At 41.6% G+C, this 22,221-nt stretch overlaps 1 protein-coding gene across 2 annotated transcripts in view; it reads right to left on the bottom strand.

The window, feature by feature from the left end:
- Positions 1–18,785, bottom strand: part of MSRA (methionine sulfoxide reductase A) — a 242,063-nt gene extending 223,278 nt beyond the window's left edge. The window contains exon 1 of one of the 2 annotated variants that reach the window (XM_054291697.1): positions 18,621–18,785. In XM_054291697.1, the coding sequence (XP_054147672.1) occupies positions 18,621–18,762 (142 nt within the window). In that variant the 5' untranslated portion in view covers positions 18,763–18,785. Of the gene's footprint in view, positions 1–1,027; positions 2,625–18,620 lie in introns of those variants that run through there. The other variant, XM_054291698.1, reaches the window with a different exon arrangement.
- Between the last annotated feature and the right edge of the window lie 3,436 nt (positions 18,786–22,221).

Here is a 22,221-nt window from a genome sequence, read left to right as displayed (position 1 = left end):
CAGTGTTTCCAGCATGGTAGAAACAGCTTCAAAATAACTTCAGTGAACACAGATGTTGAAATATTTGTACAAATATTTCTCTTTATAAATGCACTGCAAGCACCCACATGTTGATCATGTCTAAAACCTGAATTTATGAAATTATGTAGGTACTTGGGAGAGAAATACAGTTATTTTAATGTATCACTTAGAAATGTAATGGTCATTTTAATATTTCCCTTAGAGGCAGCACCATAAATGTTTTCTGTTGTTTTCTGAATTTTAATAGAGACACCCAGTAAAGATTTGGTCTGGAATGCCACGATTAAAGAAAAGAGCAAATGCTTCGAGAGACTGCACAGGATTTCTGAGAAATAATGGGAATTCCTTCCAGAATTCCCCACGGACAGGCAAACTTAGGGCACTGTTGTGATGCAAACTCAGCCCAGCACATCCCCGTGTCCCCAGGCACATCCCATGGCAATGCCTGCGCAGGAACAACAAACAAGAACCACACAGAGAGCAGAACTCAACTCCTCCAAACACTCCCCTTCCACCCAGGATCCATTTGAAATCCCCCACGGCACACCTATTCCCACACTGAGCTGCTGAGGATATCTTTTAAGGATTTAGAAAGGCAGAATAATAGAATTTTTTTCTTCAAAACTCCCTAAGAAACCCTATTAAAATGTTTCAGTGCACCAAATATTAATCACAACAGCATCTTACCCACTGTTTAACTACAGCATCTTTCAAAAGGCTCACTGATGTAGTAAAAAAATCAGACAGATCTTGCTAAGAAACCAATTTAATGTAATATTAAGTAACCCAAGTTTTTGACATCATCAAAAAGGCCAGTTAATTTTAGCAGTCTCACAATCCACATGCCACAGTTAAAACACAAACACATTCCTATTAAAAACCTTTCCATTAAGGTTGTTTCTTCCCTTCAGCAGGGAAGAATGAGGGAAATGCACTTGTGCAGCATGCCAGGAATTGCACATCTCAGGCTGAACAATCCAGTTTTTAAGGACAGGGTAATACTTACTCCAAGCGAAGCCGATCCATAAAAATCTACGGTTTACAGTTACTCCCTGAAATAATAATGCTGATTGTCACAGCAGCAGGAGGATAATCCCAGCACATCCAGGCCTAATAGGCAGTGTGATCATATTTGCTCCCAGGAAATCAGAAGGCAGGTACCTCTCTCCCTGAAAAACCAGGCACCTTTGGAGAAAACAATGGACTTTTAGGTCCTTCATTTTATTGAAATGGTAAAGCGTCCACGCTTCAGCCATCACTGATATTTTAGTCCATTTTCTTTTAATTCCTGAGAAAAGAGCAGATTTTTTTCACTGTTTGCAGCAAACAGGTCCTGTAACTACAAACTGAAGTTTCCGTATCCAGTGCCATCAACTGTGTCATCTTCAAACATCCCTCACTTGGCAGCAGCCGATATTTTTCCATCTCTTGTTGCTTCTAAAAGTAGAAAATTCAGCGATTCCAGAGGCTCTCTAGGAAGATGCACTGAAGGGAATGTTTGAGAGCAGGAGCAGAATAACCATGCTCTGATTTTGCCCTTCAGGCACAGCCTGGGTGTCTTCGGTGTGTCCCGCTGGGTCTTCAGGTTTGTCCCCAAAGGCTGGGACATGGAGCCAGGACAGCACCAAGCAGCAAAAACAAACGTTGTGGCTTTAAGAACGTACTCACTTTTCTATTGAAGTCACAACTTTCTCTCTACTCTTACTTCACTGCTGGGTCAGATGAAATCTTTAAGGAGGTTCCATTAAAAGTTCGTTTCTGTCGAGAGAAACGCCGGAATTCCCGTTCCGAACGTATTCCGAAGGAGGTCAGGTTCGGTTTTAAAGCATGTTTGTGTCGATGAAAAGTTTTTGTTTTGCTGCAAAAAAATGAAAATTCTCCCTTTTATTTACACATTCCCTCTGCAATCTTCCAAGTTACTCGGCTCCCTTACAGTTTAATCAGACATAGGGAAAAAAAAAAAATCACCAAATATCGTATTTCCCATATGTACAAACTGACATTGTGGAGGCTCCATTAAAAGCTTTTATTTCTCTGCTCACTGCTAACTGGACGTCATTTAATGTCACCACCACTTCCCAAGAGCCCAAGAGACTTAAAAAGCGACGGAAGTTTGAAAACCAAAAAAAAAAGTTGTGAGTTTTTCTGTACCCCAGGACGGTTTTCTTTCGCGAAGCTCAAGCCGAGACAGCAGACAAAAGAAGCTGATTTGACTGAGCCGTGCCAAGTCTTGCCTTTTTTTCTTCCCTCGCCTCGCTCGCTCTCTCGCTCTCTCGCTCGCTCGCTCCCAGCATGGCAACCTTCCCGAGCAGTCTTGGCGGAGCTCCAGCCTGTGCCAGCCTGTCTGAATCCTTGTTTTCCAAAAAGATGCTCTTTGCGAATCAATTAATAGATTTCCAAACAGGAAACTGTGGGTCAGTAACCAAATCTTGGCACCAACAGCAGCTTCTCCTGCCAAATCGGCTTTATAGATTTCATGGTTGCCTACCTTTTACAATGGATGCAACGTTTGTGCTCCCGGGATCGTGGAGCACTGGAAGCCATTCCCTGTTCTCGCAGGGATAAGAAATCTGCTCACTAAAAATGTCCGCATGCGACACATGAACAACCTGCAGTAAATCAAGACTCTTTGGAAGGCGGGCGTTATGTGTAATTTTAATAAGCACCAAATACTCCTTAAAATAATGTGTTTTCATTCTCTCCTCCCCAGAATCATGGGAAGGTGCCAGGAGCAGGAGACGTATAGATTTGAATTAAGATCACACTCAGAAAGTCACGCACGTTTTAACTTTATCCGAACTCCAGCTTGAAAACAACCAGTCTTCTCAGTTCCACCATTATTAAAAATCAGCTGAAAACTAATAAGAAATCGGATCCCAGCTCACACACAAAAAATCTCCCCACATCCATAGATCCAATGATGTTATCTGTTAATTCAACAGCTCAAGTTCTTGTGGCACTCAGAGCAGAAATGGCTCAGCATTAACAGTCAACTCTGGTGGGAAATTTTCTGATGTGTTGCAAGACTTAAAGGATAGAAAATTATATTTGGAACTTCATTCAAGATATTCTAAATGACAAGAATTCATGTGAGGAAAATTACAGGAATAAACTTTCTTTTATCTTCAAGCTATTTGCCAAGGCAAAATGCCAACTTTTTAAAATACATGCATTACATTAATGAGCTAAATAGAATATTCTGAGGGAAAAAACCTTCCTGAAATGTTTAATTTTCTAAGTTTATTCAACAGAGAGTCTCAGAAGTTCACAGGATCATGGAATGGTTTGGGTAGGACACTAAAGACCATCCAGTTCCACCCCCTGCCATGGCCAGGGACACCTTCCGCCATCTCAGGTTGCTCCAAGCCCTGTCCAACCTGGCCTTGGACACTTCCAGGGATCCAGGGGCAGCCACAGCTTCTCTGGGCAACTTGTGCCAGGGCCTGCCCACCCTCACAGGAACAATTTCTTCCCCCAGTATCCAAGGAAATCCCTCTCTGTTTCTAAAGGTTCTGTTCTGTCAGAGATTGGGTGACTTTATCTAATGGTTTTTTTAATAAAAACAGGTTCATTCTCTGCCCTTCAGACCCCAGACATACACACAAGGTTCCCCTTGTGTGACTGTAACAGACCCATCCATATTTCTCCCATTAGGCTACCAACCCCAAAAGAAACACCATCAATTTAAAAATCACATTTTTGCCTCAAAATATTGCACACACTCTCATTTCCATTTGCACCTTGCATCCTCATGACAGGGCCAACTTGGGGGAAAAAAAAACTATGTATAATCTTTCTATTTCTTTTCTTTGTGCACTTGACAGCAAACTCTAATGTGTGGCTTTGCCTTTACTGAAAGACCATCAAGCATCAAAACAGGAACAGAAAGATCTCATGGAAATTATTAACAGTGGAATTAACTCTGAAAGGCTACACCACTGCAGCAGTCACTATAAAATGCACAGCTATTAATTAGTTTTCCTTCAAAAAATGTATGTATTGACAACAGGGGACTTCAGCAATACTAAAAATATATAAAAATTCCAATAGAGATGAATTATTTTAACTATTCCTTCATTACTCTTAGTGAAATTTAAGGGAGTAAAAACAAATATATTCCTTGAGCAGCAAAATGCTTTCCTGAAAAGAATTTGCTAACAGGATGAAGAGCCTTATTTTATCCCTCAAAATACTGCTTCAAAGACAGTGGACCCAACAAAAGTGGATTTCATGCGCAGGAACGAGTCCACTCTTCCTGCCTTAAAGCCTTTTGTCCAAGGTGTATTTTACTGCAGCTCTCCTAATTCCCTCTCTCTTCTTAAGGACTCCAACTGCACCACTCCACTGGAATTGCTCCCAGCTCCATCTGTGACATCTTCCAAGATGCATCCTCCAGTCCGAGGTGTTGCTATCTCTCAATGGAACTCACTTCTCCTCCTTCACTTCTCCTCCTTCACATAAAGAAGTTTCCAGCCCAATGAATTGAGTGTTGAGTAACCTCCAGACAGGAAGAAAACTTAAAACTTTCTCCACACCTTGTTTTGGGGCCTTTCTTCATGTTTTCACCATGTTCCCCCCTCAGCTTCTCCAATTTGCTCTTCTTGTTGTCTTCCACAGTTCTGAAGTCAGTCCTTTTCCTTTCCTTTCCTTTCCTTTCCTTTCCTTTCCTTTCCTTTCCTTTCCTTTCCTTTCCTTTCCTTTCCTTTCCTTTCCTTTCCTTTCCTTTCCTTTCCTTTCCTCGAAATTTCATTTCCTTTAAATTTCCTTTAAATTTCCTTTCCTTGAAATTTCCTTTCCTTCCTGCACAAAGTCTATGGATTTTTCCTTGGAAGGCTGCACTAATCCAGTACTCAGCTTCCAGATAACTGGACCTGACACCAGGTTCTGTATTAGTGACTCCATAAAGTGCTTTTCCACCCTCACATGCTTCTCCTGAGCATTTTCCCCTCTCCGGGTGTTCTAGTGATGTTTCTTTGATGTTATTCTCTTCCAATGCACAAAAAATGGAAAGAGTCAAATTCCTCATCGTTCCAAGTATTTTCTTATCCATCTCCCGTCCAAATTTGACCACCTTTGATGTTTACTATTACAGAACCACATGAAGCTGTGTCCTTCAACACCATCTATATCCCCATGTTCAGAGAAAAATCCCCAAATTTGTCCTTTTGCAGTATCCTAGCTATCACTGGTCTTTCTTTGAAGAATTAGGAAAAAATTAATATTGATCTGTGCCTTGGTCATCATTTACTTCAAAATTTTTTTCCATCTTGGACTTGATGATCTTAGAGCTCTTTTCCAACCTTAATGATTCTGTGATCTTTTATGCATTTTTACCTTTGTGCCCCTGGAATTTGTTCATTTAAAATTCTCCCAGTGAAAGCCTCCTGATGTCATCACATTCCCTTTTATCCAGGTATTTTTCCATCTCTCTCAAATGCCTCTGTGTCTCCCCAGTGTGGTACACCTGGACACCTGTCCCTGTGCACCTGTGAACTGAGAATGATTTCCCTCCTCCCAAGTGGAAAACTTGGGAATAGAAGGAGTAACTCATTCAGTTAAGCTGTTTTATTTGGAATACAACCCCAAAAAGTTACTTTCAAATGTCAGATTTAGCTTTTACTTCCCTTTTTCTCTTCCTTGCTGGACACCTCAGTGTCAGGGACCAATGAAAATTCTATAATGCTTCATCCTAAACCCCTGACATGAGGTCAGTCTGGCTGTGATGGTCCCCAAAATATTTTATTTTAAAAATAAACACATTGGAATATCTGGTATATCAGGGCTGACTTTATCAGTCTTTCTGCTACCACACTCCTGTTATCATTTGTGGGCATGTCCATTAGAGATAAGTGAAGCCAATGCCTCTGAGGACAAGCCAGAGGTTTTTTAGGAGTCTAATTTTGGAGCCAGATGCTTTGCTGATTTATTATTGAAGGGTGAAAGTGCATCATGTGACAGGAAAAAGGCTCCTTTTACCTGGGCTGTTCACACAGAGATGATGGCAAAGAATTTCCTATTGACTCTCTACTTTCCTGGGTTTTGTTATTAAACATCCAAACACTGGGGAAGCTCTAAGAACATGTAAGTGACTGTGGCTGTTACATAGAGACCAATAAAACAAGAAGAAATACTGAGAGAAGGAAAAAAAGAAGGAATATTGCAGCCACCCAGAAGAGGCAAGGGAAGACAGTGAGAGCTAAAGTCAACATTTCAAGAATTAACCAAATAAAATGAAAAAAAATACAAGAACACAAGAATGAAGGCCTATAAATGCATGGAAAAATGGAAAATGAAGGACTAGACCTGCAAGGGCCTCAAGTCCTGCAGATTTCCAAGGTCAGTCAATACAGTGACCACCTCTGGCAGCTTGTTTTGCACAGTTTTGCACATCCCCAATTAATTCTGGTCCAGGATGGGCTGTGTCCTCCTGGCAGCTGCCTCCCTACAACATGCACTTACCATTTATCATTTTGACAATATCAAATATGCCTGACTGTGGTCCTTCCCATGCCACGGAAAACGTTAGCCCCAGGAGTGAAGAGTTCCAGCGGAATCCAGATGAAAATCAAAGCAGTGGATTCACGAGCGCAGTGGGTTTAGGGCTGGCACTGTCCCACTGTGGGGTGGAGTCCTCCAGCTTTGCAAAGTGAATAAATGACAAGACCAAACTCTATGGGAAGCTGTCAACAACTTCCTAAAGTCACTGTGGGATTATCCTTCAACTGCTCATCATGTGCTGGCATTCCGCCCCAATTTGGAATTCCAAATCCATGGGTCAATCTCCACTAAATGTGCTCTTCTTCAGTTCCTTTAAGACCAGATGGTTTCGAGAGTATAGCAAACACAATTTGCATCCCTAGGTTAAAATATTTTCCCATTCTCTCTATCCAGTACCACCCAGAACACTTCCAATATAAAGTGTAACATGGATTTTTAAATACCATTGGTACCATTGTTTATTATCTCCTTTCAGTCCTCAGGAGAAAAACAGTTACAGGCAGGGCTGAGTGGCATTTAAAAAGTGATTGCAGTGTGCAACACGAAAAATAAATGCACAGAACTTGAGGTAGAAATAGTTATTCTTAATAAAATCCACTTACAGTTAACTTGGGTGGAGTGAAAATAGACTTGTGGCTAGAAATTCTCAAATCTCTACAATTATTAAGAAAATGGAGGCTCTAAAAAAATCAAATAACTAAAAGAATTCATCCAAAATTTGGTCCAGTTAGGCTCTCATAATTCCAGGTATGAGGAATAAGAACATATTCTTTGTTTGGCAGTAATAAAGGGATTCATTTTAAAATTCAGGTACAAAGTGCTTTGTGTTCAATAATTGAATTTTCACTAATTAAATATTTTAAATGGTTCTACAGAGATCAGTATCTCAGAATTCCTCATCTTCACCTAGCCATCAGCACAGAGGGAGCTGGGTTTTCCTCATTTTCCACTTCCATTATATTTAACACTTTCACAACAGGAATACCTGGGAATGTCTGTGCACAGGTATCCAAAAGGATAAAATACACATTTGGTGGTTTTTTTGCCTCTCGTTTAAAAAGTTTGCTTTTAGTTATTGTAAACTAAATCAACCACTGAGTAGGTTTTAATTGGTGTGTGAATGTGTAACACAAAGATGACGCCTTAAGCAAGGACTTGAGGAGAAATGAGTTAATGCAAAAGGGTGAGTGTGGGAGTCTGCAATTCCACACCACCAAGGACTGGATGGAGGGACACTCAAATCCTGCTGATGGCTCCTTCATATCCCATCCTCTGGACTTGTGTCACCAGCCCAGGCACAGCCAACAACATCCAAAACATGAAGTTGTGCCCAGCTGTCAACTGGGAATGGTTCCAAATCCAGGAATTTCAGAGGAATGTACTGGTTAACCAAGGAAAGGGCAGATCCAGGATCTCTCCAAGGATTTAAGGATGATCTGAATCATCTCCATGTCCCCAGCCAGGGGCACATTCACAGTCACAGAAACAATCTGCAATTCCCACCCTGGAATGCAGTGTGAAGCTGCATCCAGCTTTTCCTGAGTGGGATGGGATCCTCCTCCAGTACAAGACAGCGTCTTTCAGGTAATTTAAAAATCAATTTGATGGCTAAGAATGGCACAAGTGACCGGGTTACATCAAACAGCAAGAAGTGTAGACAACTAGTAAGAGAACAAATTCATTAAAACCACAACAGGAAGATACGAGGTGTGAGATCATATCCCAAATCCTTTCAGTGCTCAAAACTCAGGTTTTAAACAGGAATTGTGCTCAGCTGCCAACAACATGACATGACCTTTCAGAAGCAGAACTTCAGAACTGAATGTGGCAAACAGATGGGCTGTTGGTCCTGCTGCTCCATTCCAGAGGATGCAGCTGGACTCCAGGGCAGTTATATCCATTTATGACTGGATTTATGAAAAATGCTAACAAAGTGGAGGATTAGAGCATCCTAAAATTGTTTAAAAAAAGGATCTTTTCTAAGTTTTGACTTTCTGAAATTAATATCTTATGGACCAACTATAAACTTATCTCTAAGTCGTCTTATGAGTATTTTTTTCTTCATATAAAGACATATTAGAACATACCAGGACATTCTGCTTAAGAATCCATCCTCTACATTTGGTTTGCATGCTCATTTCTTCCTTTTCCTGTTCCCTTTCTGAGTGGTAGCTTAGAACACTGTCACTCAAGATCCTACTGAAATGAAGCAAACTTCTTCTTCTATTTTATTAGAAGTTGTCTAAGTGCAACCTCTTCAGCATGAGATTTTATCTCTGCTGCTCCCCAGGACAAGCTTAGTAAGTACAGAAGAAGGTTTGCATATCCTTGTTTAGGTTAGAAGAAGAATCCTTAAGGAAGAACATAAACAAAAAAAGGAAGAAATATAAACAGTCCACATGGACCCCATATATTGTCATGTTATCTCTGGTGCATTTATTTTGATTCTGATGATCATACATGAAATCTTACTGCAGTTTGCTAAATCAGCCACTGATTCCTTGACTTGGAATTTTGCCCTTTTTTAAAATGTAAAGTCAACATTTGGGAGTAGCAGATGATAGCAAACATTTTTTTCTCCAAGAGGAGCAGAACAGCTGCCAATTTACTGCTCCCAATCTCAATGATCTCCTGAAGTCGCTTCCAGCCTGGATCATCCTGAGATCCCATTCTCCCATACACAGGTACCAGTCCCTGCCAGTCCCACCAGGAGCTGTCTGGAGTCATCAATGCCAGACTCCCTCAATTCCTGCTCCCACTTTAGGAGTTCTGGGATGAAATTTTCAGGAGCTGAATGTTTGATGAACCAAAAACTACATTTCCAAGCCTGCAAACGGTGATGGGCAATGTCAGAAACCCAAAGACACTTCCACTGTCTGTCCCTTGCACAACACTGCTCATTCCTCACTGGATTCCTAAAAGTTTTGAGCCAGAGGCTCAGGCATCAAATCCCTATCCCCAAAGTCCTCAAGTCTAAACAAATGTCCTCAAGATGAGGGATTTCTGTCTCACTTTGAGGACACTAAAAAAATTCATTTCTGCTGGGGTCCTGCTTCTCAACCATTCCTGAAATGTGGGCATTCCTTAAAGCATCTCCAGAGGCTCCTACAAAGTCAAATTCTGGAGCAATCAAGCCCAAACTACAGTAAAAATACAGGTATCATCTACCTGGCCAAATTTCTCAACAGAAAATAAGATCTTATCCTCAAAATAAAGACCCAAACAATCTCCACTAATTCCAATTTTGCCTTATATGCAACAGGAATTAACTACAAGCAATACATAAGAAACTGCAGTAACCACCCCTGGATTGTGATGGGTTTTATTTATCTGATTTGTACTAAGGGCTTATTTATGTGCATTATTTTAATTGTACTGGAAATTTAAATGCAAGTTTCATACCTATCATAAAAATTTGCAACAAAATAAGTGCAATAATCAAATGTATCCATATCACAGAAATTCCATACATAATAATTAAAATATAAGCACGGAAGGATAAAGCAATGCCTATCACATAATAAATTACAAAACAAATAATTAAATGATTGCAAAGTAAAAATAAATTCAATAAAAGGTACATAAACCTGAAGTTAAGGCAATGTACACCACTGTAATTTGAAGGTATAAATTTGACAGGAAGACATTAATTAAACCAGAGAAGCTTTTAAAGCTGAAAAAATTCAAAAGGAAGTACTGTACATCAAAGAAACAGAGAAAGACTAAGACACAGGAATTAGTACCTGAAATATTCAAGCTACCTTAAATCTGCCTTAAGGACTGTTCTGCACTTATCTTCTCTCAAATCAATTAAAGTGAAGAGTTTTATTATTTACTCCTTGTGTGTTCTGAAGGAACTAAAGATGCTGCACCTCTGCAGCTCCATGTGTAAACAGCTTCACTCTTATTTGGATAACCTGACTTTGGAAATTCATTAATTATTACCAGTATTGTATACGAGTATGAACCAGGAAAATTAAAGAACATAAAGAAATAAACTTTGATTCTGTGAACTGGTATTTGGTGTAGAGAGTTAAATAAAAATATAGCTTTTGACCCTGGGTAATAAATAAATTTTTAAAAAATTAAAGGCTTTATGCTGAATATCAGCTACATGGGCAGGTCATTAATAGCAAAGCCAGGGCTCTGCCTGTGGTTTGTTATCACACAGACACCTCCATGTGAGCTGGTCACTGGACCCTCCTGCAGCCAGTGGAAGAAAACAGCATTTTGGGCACTGTTTCCCTGATTTAAATGTCTTTTGGTGAAACAAAAGCACCAGTGCCTGTTCTACCTGTGACAGCCAAACTCTGGATATTCCTGCAGCACCACCCAGCCCCTTCCAGGGCTCTGTCCCACCCTGTTCCTGCTGCAATGCAAAGTTTGCCCCACACTCTCCTACCTGCCGTGGAAAGAGAAGCAGTGGGAAACCTAATTCCATGTTCGTACCTGGGATATTCATTCATTTAATTATGGAGGAACGTGTGGGATCAAGGGCACAACGTTACCTAAATGTGTAGTGCAGTGTCATTCCTGCACCAAAGGTAAATGGACACAATCAGCCAAAGCAGCCAAATGTATCCTAAGATGTTGGGAAGGATGAAAGTTTGACAAGAAAGTCTCACAGATCTGTATCTTTAGCAGAAAGATTTTTAAATGTAGAGTCTGATGAAGGAATAGAGATGAAAGCAAGTTTTGATATAGAAGAAAAGAATTGCTGAGTCTCACTGGATAACCAAGAAGGCAAAGGGTGTGTTAGTTAGAAGGGGTTTTTATGACTTAGAGCAAAGGATGAACCCACCCCAAACATGAAGATGTTTTTACCAAGCAGAAAGAGAGCACAGGCAAACAAGGCAGCAAATGTTGCAAGTAGAAAAAAGGTCTCAGAATTTTTCACTGCAAGAAAACTGAAAAACAACTTCTAGCTTAAACTGTGATGTACTAAGCTTTAGTGACTGGAGAATAGTAACATGAATATGGGAATTACAGTAATTATGATAGGCTATAGATAATAGTTAAGGTATAGATTGGCTCTACTGTATTAAGATGCTCAGCAAAGAAAAGTATAGAATGCAGTGTAACCAAAACCAAAGGGTCTCCAGGCCTGCCTGCAGCTGGAGCACAGCTGTGGGCACAGCTCTGTCACCCACAGCCCTGGGCTGCTGTAACCTCTTAGATAGAATAAACTGCATTTTGGAGAGTCCCTGGAGTCCCACATCCCTCATTTCAGTTCTTACACTAGGACTCAAAGAAAATCAGGTACAATATTCCTAGTCAGGAAAAATAACCTGAGTAAATATAACCTTGTGTTTAACTCTCATAACTGATTGGTTTAACACCCCAAATCTGGCAAATTCACACATTTACATCCCTTTTCAAAACAACAGCAACGAGAAGCTCCTGCCCCCTGCGTACCACAACCACCTTCACCCAGGAATAATTATCCCCTTTTATTACACAACTCTGATCCCCTCAGAGCAGCATCCACACACAACCCTCTAGGTAAAGATCCTCTGCCATTCCTTTTTCATTTCGGAGAGGGAAATTACAGCACGAGCACGAGAAGCCTCCAGCAAGGCTCATTTGGATGCACGAGGCTGCCAGTTGGGTGAAGTTTCTCCCCATTTAGGCGCTGCTGTCTCCCAGCAACCCGGGCTGTTGCCAGGAGAAGCCCCGGGAGCGCTTCCTCCGCACCCGCCGGCTGTGAGCCGCATGCTAAGCAGAGCTCCAGGAACTCCAGGGACTCACACAACACATTTTTATTTTTTTTCTCCACTTTCTTTGTTGTGTTTTTTGAGGGGTTTAGTGATGAATGATGTCACCCTTCCTCTTGGGATGCAGTGAGAGGTGATAAGTAAGCGCAGGGTGATTCCGTCAAGGTTATTCCACCTCAAAAGCAGCATTTGGCAGCTGGATGTGCAGCTCTGTAAATATATTTCCTGTATGCTTTCCATCTTTCCAGCATCCTCTGTGCCTGTTAACTTCCTATGGGTTGTTGTTTCCCAGCTGCCAAGAGCATAAACCACATGCAAACAACAGCAAAAAAAAAAAAATCTCTTTGTATTGACTTAAATCTTTGCTTCTCCTCGCAGCACCTTCCAAAATGTAAAATGCAATGGGGGGGGTTAAAAGCAATTCCTGTTTTTCCAACAAGAGCACAATATTTACAGCTGTACAGTTGGCTTGAAAATTAGGTGTTTAGTGTGTGAATATAATTACCTGACAAAGCGCATAAAAAAATTAGAGAACAGAAAAAAAGCCATGATGGGTAGGATTTCCAAGGAAATTCATCCTGGATGTACCTGTAAAGAAGTTGTAACCACAAATTTGAGAAGTCTTTTCAGATAATAAACAATCACTGGGGTGAGGTGTTTTCTCTGCTGTGCATTTTGCTTTCAATCTTGGCATACACAACAAAATTGTAATGAAATTTAATAATTTATGGAAATTGATGGCTTGAGTGTGTTTGAGGCAAAAACTGTCTCCTAGAATGAAGAAATAAGTAATTAACTCTTCTGAGTTAGAAAGGTAAATTGCAATTTGCAAAGTGCTAAATCACATATGACATTGTTACTCAACACACTCCTGCAATGGAAGTCAAGTCTCACATTTTTTGGCCCATATTTCATAGAATCTCAATAAAAATTGACAACTAATTAATTCATTATGTAGAATTGTACCACATAAACAAAGTGGTGGAAATTCTGAAGAAACAAATCCTCCTAAACCTTAAGATGAACTTTATTTTGAGGTTTTGTCCTGAGGTATGATCTCAGGAATCTTTATTTTAGACCTAAAATACAGCGCTACTGAATTCATGTCTGAAAAAAAATTGTATTTGCTCATTATTACAAATTCTTTTAATCAGTAAAGGAAATCAACATGAATATTTTTTCTTCTTTTTTTTTTATTTTGAGGACATAGTTTAATGGTGAGTGGAAGTACCAGACCATGGAAGTATCAACCAAACCACAGGCCACTGGTTTGACCACAATAATTTCTGTTCAGTGTCTTAAGAATGGTAAAAAAGGACTAACAGGGAGAGCATGTGGATCCTCTGTCAAATGACATTTTTAATCAATGTTTTCTTTAAAGAGCATGATCTGATTCAAGCAAGAATTAATTCATGGCAATGCTGTGCTTTTTTTTTTTTTTTACATAGAAGGTCAGACTAAAATTCACCATGACCTCCTTCACATTGGTAATTACTGCTCTATTAATCTTTAGCTATAAAGCTAAGAGGCCTAATGGGTTTAGACAATCCTAAGGCTCTCTACCCATGCGTTGGACTTTCTCTGCCTCAAAAAAGTCACTACAAATGTGTAAGAAGATATTCTCTGACATTGTTCATTAGGAACAGTAGGAAAAACATTATTTTAATTTATTACACATTGGTACCTCAGGATATTTAGCAGAAAAAACCTCTATGTGTGTATATGCGTGTGTATAAATATATATAAATATATATATATATATTACTCAATGTCTACATTCCTAGGCTCCTTGACTACTGCTCCTACCACTGTCATAAAATAAAACAGTTCATTAAATAGTGTAAGCAATAAATCCTCACATACTCAGAAAACACAGCCATGTTTCAGCAGCAATCAAACTAAAATTAACTCTGAAAAGTAGAGTTACACTAGAAAGGTAGGAGCAATAAATATTGTGTGTTTTTACTATAAAGCACAACATCTTATTGCACTATTATATGAGGATATGAAAGAAGTAATTTAAAAAATGAATGCAGATGCTCTATTGCAAGGAAAGAAAACTGCACAACAAACTAATTCCCAGTTAGAATACAAGACCCGATAAACTCAACTTGCTTACAAAAAAAAGTAAGTGATGTTTGCTAATGTCTGTACTCCTTTCAGCTAATGCAGAGCAGTTTATCCAGGTCTAACTGCATGGCTTTCTTGGATTCTCAGTGTGCACTAACATCTGTGGAACTTCAGCCTCCCTCCAGATAAACTCTGGGAAGAGCGTGGTGCTCCTCCACAGGGATCTCAGCAGGGGCAGCAGCACTTTTGGAAGCTTTGCTGTGGCAGATGGAGTTGCTGCAGCACAAAGAAGGAGCTCCAAGGATGTTTTATCCCATCAGGATGAGGAGCAGGGAATCAATGGGATCTTCAAGAGACAAGGAGCTGAATGTTCTGCAGCTCTTCACCTAGGAAAGCAAAAGGCTGCTAGCACCACTGAAGGTGAAAAGGATGGACACTGGAAGAACTTTTCCTTAAGTGTCTGCACCCTAAGGCAGAGCTTGGCTCACCTGGATGTCCAGGTGTGGTCACAGACCTCTGATGTGACAAGAATCAGAGACTGGCACAGCACACACACAGCTGGAGCAGGGATCAGAACAGGTTGTGCAGGATGGAATAATCCTTCCTAGCACAGAAAGACTGGATGGGGAGCTGCACTCTACTGAAACACAACTCCTTGAGAGCACAGGGCTCCAGAGGGGAACAGTCCTGTCAGGAGCCAGAAGACAGTGGAGATGGGGATCCAGAGGAAGGCTGGAAAGGGACACAGAGTTAGCATTTTCTACCTGCAGAACTCTGGTTTATACAGGGAATTATCACAGAATCACAGAATCTCCTGAGCTGGAAAGGACCCACAAGAATCACTGAGTCCAACTCCTGACCCTGCCCAGGACACTCCAACAATCCTGAGAGCGTTGTCCAAACGCTCCTGGAGCTCTGACAGCCTTGGGAATGTCACCATTCCCTGGGGAGCTGTTCCAGTGCCCCACACCCTCTGGGGGAAGAACCTTGCCCAGATATCCAACCTAAACCTGGCACAGCCCCAGCTGTTCCCTGGGCCTTGGTCACAGAGAGCAGAGATTGGTGCTGCAGCCCCTGAGAGATAGAAGCCCCTGGGAGGCTGCCAGAGGGAGAAAATGGCTCTTCAAAGTGGTCTGAATTTGAAAAAAAAAAAAAACTTTCCAAGAGAATTAAGAAACAAAACATCATATAGAAAAAGTGGGAACTTCATCAGAAACACAGAGCTGCTTAATGGATTAAAATACAGACCAAAAACAAACGACAAAGGAGGCAAAGAAAAGGACCACCTCAGCATTTAGGCACAAAATCAGCGAGGCCAAAGCTGGAGTTCAGCCTGGCTGGGGACACAAATGGTAATAAGAAGTGAATCCACAAAAACTACAGGAGTAAAAAGAAGCTCAGAAAGAATCAAGGTGCATTGATGCATACAGGAGACAGCCTGGAATTGTGTACAGAAAAGACTGAAGTACTCAAAAGCTCTTTTGCACAAGTCTCCAGAAACAACAACTCCTCCAAAACCTCTCCAGGCTGGTACAATCAGAAAGAAAAGCACCAAACAATGAGAGGAAAAATGGGTTGTGGTTACTTAAAGAAGCTAAATGTGTTTAAATCCAAGGAGCCCTATGGAGTTTTTCCAGAGCTGGGAGGCCAGGTTTGCTGGTGAGGCCATCAGAAATAATGAAAAATCAGATGGATCAGAAATAATGAAAAACCACAGAGATTGGGGATCTCTGATGATGAGAACTGGGCTACAGTAACAATTCCTTTTAAGAAAGGGGAAAACAGAACTGAGGAGGTACAGGATGCTCAGCTCCAGCTCAGTCCCCGGAGACAATATGGAGAATGCTCTCCTAGAAATTATTTCCAATCAGGGAACAAGAAAGTAATCAGGAATAACCAACACATTTACCAAAGGCAAATCATGCTTGTCCAGCTGAGCTGCCCTTTCAGGCTGAAATGATGGCTCTGCAGAGCAGTGCCTGTAGCGCTTGTTGACTTCAGCAGGGTTCTGCCACCCTCTCTCCCAGCATTTGCTGTGGAAGCTGACAAACTCCTGGCTGAAGGAACAGCCTGCATGTCAAAAATGGGCAGGAGCAGCAGGCTCCAAAGGCAGAGGGATCAATACCTGCACGTCTGGTGGGCAGCAGGTGACCCCAGGGGCTGATGCTGGGGCCAGAATCATTGGATAGCTGAAACAGCAAAGTGAGTGATGTGACAGCAAACACGCTCAGCAGATCTGAGGGCAGCGTTAAACACACAGCCAGAGCAGACACAGCAAACAGCAGAGGAGAGCTGGAACAGCTCCAGGTCTGAACCAACAGAAACCTCAGGGAGGTCACCAGCAAGAGCAGGATGATCTCAGAGCTGCTGGGAAGGAGCTGTGCTTCTGCTGGATGCCAAGTTAAATGTGCTCATAGTGCACATTTTCACAGAGAAAGCAAACTGTGACTCTGGACAGCAGAGAAAAGAAAAATCCCTCTCTTCTGTGCTGTGCTGGTAAGAATTCACCTGGAACACCAGGTCCAGTTCTGGTTCCTGACTCACAAACAGCATTATTAACATGGCAAGGGTCTGCAAGGTCAATCAGCCTTGAGCTGATCATCAGCCTAAATTTTAATTGCCATTCTTTTCTGAGCAATTTACATCTTAACACTGACAGTTCTCTGGAGGGCCATGCTGTTATTAAATACATAATATTACATTTAGCCACAGAAAAATATTTTAAAAAATTGTATTTACTCTTATCAGGATGCTTTTTCTACAGCAACCCAAAACTGTTCTACCTGTGCAGTTACTCAGCATAAAATGAGCTTGGTGTGGCTTCTGTTTTCTCAACAAACAACATGAAGTTACCACTTCAATCCAAGCAATGTGCTACTGTTGGTGACACGTCTGGCACTCCTGGTATCATCATCTCTGGAGTTCACTGCTGTGTTTGCACAAACCCCAGCTCTGCACCCTTCCTTTGAATCCACTTTCTCTGCATCAGAAATAACAGTCTTCCTGCTACCTTTATTTCACCACTACCTTCAGCTTTTTACTAAGTATATGTAACATGCAAGATTTCATTATCCTCTTGACCACTGGGCCTGTGCCATCATCCATTTATCGTCCTTCCACCAGTACTTATGCACTTAAGGTGTTTAAGTATTATTTATTTTAAGCCCTAAGTTCTCATACTTTGTTAGGGCCCATAGAAGCCTGCAGAAAAGATACAAATAAATAACAATTTGTTCAGTAAACACCTCATTTGTGAACTATCCAATAGTTAGAGCACCTCAGTGCCACTAAAATTCCTCCTGAACAGCACTGACGGCCATCTTGGAACATCTTCAGTTCCCAGGAGGACTGTCAGGAAGTAAATTCATTAATTCTGGGTTGCTAGTTTGCTTACCTGACAGCACACATCCACTCAAAGGAGAAAAGTAATAGGAAGAATTATTAAGAATTCAAAAGCACTTTGCAAACAGAATCACAAAATTTATTTGGGTTGGAAGGGACATTAAATCTCATCTCATTTCATCCCCTGCTATGAACAGGGACACTTTGCACTGTCCCAGGTTGTTCCAAGCCCTGTCCAGCCTGGCCTCAGACACTTCCAGGAATCCAGGGGTAGTCACAGCTTCTCTGGAAAATCTGTGCGAGGGCCCCACCACCCTCACAGAGAAAGATTTCTTCCTAAAACACCCACAGAAGATACAAAGCATATCATGGTTTTATTTTTAAGTATAATTGTTTAACAAAAGCCGTAAGGGCTAAGGAAATCTGTTTAAAACCCTGTTGCTGGCTTCAGTAAAGAATAATATATAGCCAAGAGAAATTATGGAAAAAAACCACAGGATGGTTTGGTTGGAAAAGAATCTTAAACCTCATCCAATTCCATCCCCCTGCCACAGGCAGGGACCCCTTCCACTATCCCAGGTTGCTCCAAGCCCCGTCCAGCCTGGCCTTGGACATTTCCAGTGACGGAGCAGCCACAGCTTCTCTGGGCCAACAAGAGCCGCACTCGCTGGCTACTCCATCAACCCGTCCATTTCTATTTTTACGGCACACAAGAAACGTCACTGCGTGAGTGACAAACCCAATCCCAAAGCACATTTACCCCCTGTCCCCGTCTCCCCTCACGGGACGCGCCCCCCGCCGCCGCCATGTTCCTCCCCACGCCCCCGTCCCGTCCCTCAGCGCGCACGCGCCGCGCCGGCCCCGCCCGCCGCCGGGGCACCGCGCATGCGCACGCGGAGAGCGGGGAAGGGGCGCGTGGCTGAGGCGGCGGCGGGGGACGGGGAAGGAGAGAAGGGAAACGCAGTTCGCACTTACCTGGCACCGCCATGCGCTGGGTCCTGCCGGGCAGCGCTTCGCCTGCCTGCGGCAGGCGGGAGGCCCAGTCACCCATGCCGAAGGCAGAACCGTGCAGGGTGCGGAGGAAGAGCAGGAGGTGGAGGCGGTGGCGCGGCAACATTGCCCGCTGGGGGAGATAAGGGAGCTCCGGGGAGGGAGGGGCGGGGAGTGCGCCCCCTACCGAGCGGCACGGCCAAGGCAACGCAATTCACCTCACCGCCCTCAGGGGAACGGCTCAGGTGCCCTCAGTGACTCTTGAACCCGAAATGTCCCTTTCCTGGTGTGAAAAATGCGTATTTTATGATTGGCTTTTCGCAAATATTCAAATGAATATGTGTGTTGTGTTTGAAAGTAGTGCTGTATTAATTCTCTTAAGTAGTGTGTTAAATACCGATTTAGGTTATAACAAAATGTTAAAATACAAACTATGCTATGTAGGATACTTTTTTTCTAAAGAAAGGACTCTCACTGAGCTAGCCACAGGACACCTCAGTCTTTCAGAGAAAGAGAATTTATTGCTCCATTATCAGGAGAAATGAACTTCTTCCCACCTTGCTTGGGCAGGATGATGCCATCAGGATTATGAGGAAGAAGTTGAGGATGACCAGACAGAATCCTGTGTTTGAATGGAATTTATGCATCATGGATGAGGTGTATGAATATGCAATAGGTTATTGTTTTTAAGGGTTAATCCTTTGTTAATGTGTGTTCTTTTTCGGGCTTATGTTGCCCAGAAAAGGTACCCGGACATCCGTAACTCTTTGTCTCTATTGTCTCGTATTATCCTAATTCAAATTGTCCAAATTGTTATTACTCTAATTGTATTACTATTTTTATAACCATTTTATTGCTATTAAACCTTTAAAATTTTAAAAACAAGTGATTGGCGTTTTTCACACTGGGAAGCGCCTCTGTGGAATGCTGCTTGCTCTGAAGTCTGCCCGTGGCATTGTTCCCAAAGTTTTGGGACCCTCATGGAGTCCACGTTGCTTCCACCTCTTGTCTTCATCTGTGTCACCTCCACCCTCTGGCTTGTCCGCACTCCTGGTTTTAAAGAGGGTTTTGCAGACTCATTTAAGAAAACACACTACACATTCCTTTCATGCAGTGAAGTGTTTTATTTGTACAATTACCACAGAGTGGTTTGGGTTGGAAGAGGCATTTAAGCTTATTTTGTTCCAGCCCCCAATAATATAAATATATTTAATTTTTTTCCATGGCTTTTCTGGCTGTTAATTTTGACAGCCATCTCCTGTGTTGTGCTTAGCCAATGTACTGTACCATCCCAAATTTGCAGAGTATTTTTTTCACCGAATATATTTCAGATAACATAAATCTCCAGGGAGAATTTTCTGTACCTATATTTGCAATAAAAACACATAAAAACTGGTCAGAGTGTGAGTGCTTGTGGAAAATACCCTCTGTGGTTTTGGGGGTAAATACAGTGTAAATTCCTACAATTATACAATAATTTGGGTTGAAAGGGACCTTAAAGTTTGTTTCATTCCACCACCTTGTCATGGGCAGAGACACCTCCACTGGACTATACAATAAACAGGGCATTAATTGATTACAAAATTCATCTGTAGGGGTTTTGAAAAAAATTGAGTTGTTGGCTGAATAGAGAGAAGATGATAAAAAAAACAGACTAATGCCTAGTCTGAGAGGAAGGTCAGATAATTCTCTCAAAAAATTGTCTATGACTGATGCAGTTCCATTTAGTTAATAATCAAGCTGGGTTTTGCATGGATACTGCTGAGGCCTGGAATTTAACTTGTATATATGAAGGTGTTGGATATTTGCAGCAATACTGAGAATTCCCAGGTGCTCTTGAAACAATCTAGAGGAGTGGGAAAATCATGTTTTAGGAGTCAGGTTTTCTTCAAAATTAAAAATTCAGATAGAAACAGGAGAAACAAAACTGTCCCACCTCAGCTTTTAGGTTCCATGTTTTGTGTTTGAAAGGTGAACTAAATCCTCTTTGAGCACAGGTGGTCCCAGGATTGTAGTCAATTTTTCAAGTTTTTTTACATTAATAAAATTTCTGATTAATGGTAAGTAGAATTACTGAGGTCAGGACTGGAGAGGATCTCAGGTGACCTCAAAAAATATCTTGTAATAACCTGAAGAAAATCCATTGAATAATGAGTGAGTATAGAGATATTTGTGATAAATATCTGTGATATTCTGAGAGTACAAGTTAGTAAGAACCAGAAATGCTCAATAACAAAGCGTGAATTTCATTTAAAATGTGTTTGCCTAATTAGTTACTCTCTCATTATGGTCCAGGTGTCAATTCCCAGCTCTTTCTTTGTAAGAAACCACTAAAGATGACAACATCCACTGGTTTTACACTGCCCATCTCTTCATTTTCACCACACCCCTCTGCCAACATGTTCCTAAAAAATGCACTGCTCAGTGTCACGATGGATGGCAATGGAATTTTCCCCTCAGAATTAATGTCTCCACCTGCGAGCTTGATTTTTTTGCCTCTTAGTGACCAGTTTTGTTTTTATTGCCATCTTTCCTGCGTGAACTGAGGGCAGTCAGAGGTGAGGGGCAGAAAAACAGGCTGCTCATCCTCACAGGGGAAGCTGAGGTGTTCCAGAGCCCTGATGTGCTCCAAAATTCCAGCTGCTGAAAAGCCAGCCTTGCTCCACTCCAGTGATCCTGGCTGAACATGCTGTCCTTGGTGTTGATATTCTGTATATTCCTCAAATCATGGGTGCCTTTTCCACTGCTTCAATTCCTCCAGGAAAAATTGCTTCGTCACCCATCACCCAGTCGAGCTGCTTTGTTCCTCTGCTGAAAGCAGCAGAGGATTGGGATCCAGAGCAGTGACAGCAGGACTTCTGATGCTGGAAAATTACAGCTCTTGGGGGCCGGAATCAGCCTGGCGTTCCCTGTCTGCGTGGCACTTCACGCGCCCTGTCCCTGACTTGTCACTGAATCCCAAGTATTAAATGGTAATAAGCCACCGTGCCACTTAACAAATAAAAAACTGATTTTCACAAGGGTTTAGTGCTTGTTGGCTCCATGGAAACAGAAGACTGTTTAAATTAGATAAATCCCGCTTATATTTCAGGAAAGTGTGGGCTATCCCCTCCTCTTGTTGCAGAGGGTGAGGTCTGGGTGAGAGACTCTGAAAATTACACTGCAACTTTATTTAAAGTTTACTTATTTTTTTACCTTTCCAAGCAAGCAGTAGAATGTGATTATTTTTTTATTTATGGTGTATTATGCTTCACACTTAAACATAGACTTCCCATGTACTAACACACTGAATTAAGAAATATATCAGGGAAAAAAGCCTGGATTATGGCACCTACACAGTGCTTGCATTCCCGTGTAATTATCACAGTATTCCCAGCACAGCAATTTTATGGCAGATGCTAAAAATTTTCTGTGAAGATGGAAAAAGAGAGGAGAGAGAGAGAGAGCAGGAAGAAAAGGGACGTGGGCTTACCTCTCTCCTTTCAGCCAGGGCTTTGCGCAAATTCCTACTCATCCAGTCCTAGGAACTTGCTCAAAATACAAACAATTTTTTTTTCCAGGACCTGACATTTCCTATATATAATCC

This window comes from Melozone crissalis, unplaced genomic scaffold (assembly GCF_028551555.1).
Source record: "Melozone crissalis strain CALT ecotype California unplaced genomic scaffold, PUWL_Pcris_2 ptg000106l_1, whole genome shotgun sequence".
Classification (NCBI taxonomy): Eukaryota; Metazoa; Chordata; class Aves; order Passeriformes; family Passerellidae; genus Melozone; species Melozone crissalis.
This window is presented reverse-complemented; position numbering and strand designations above follow the sequence as displayed.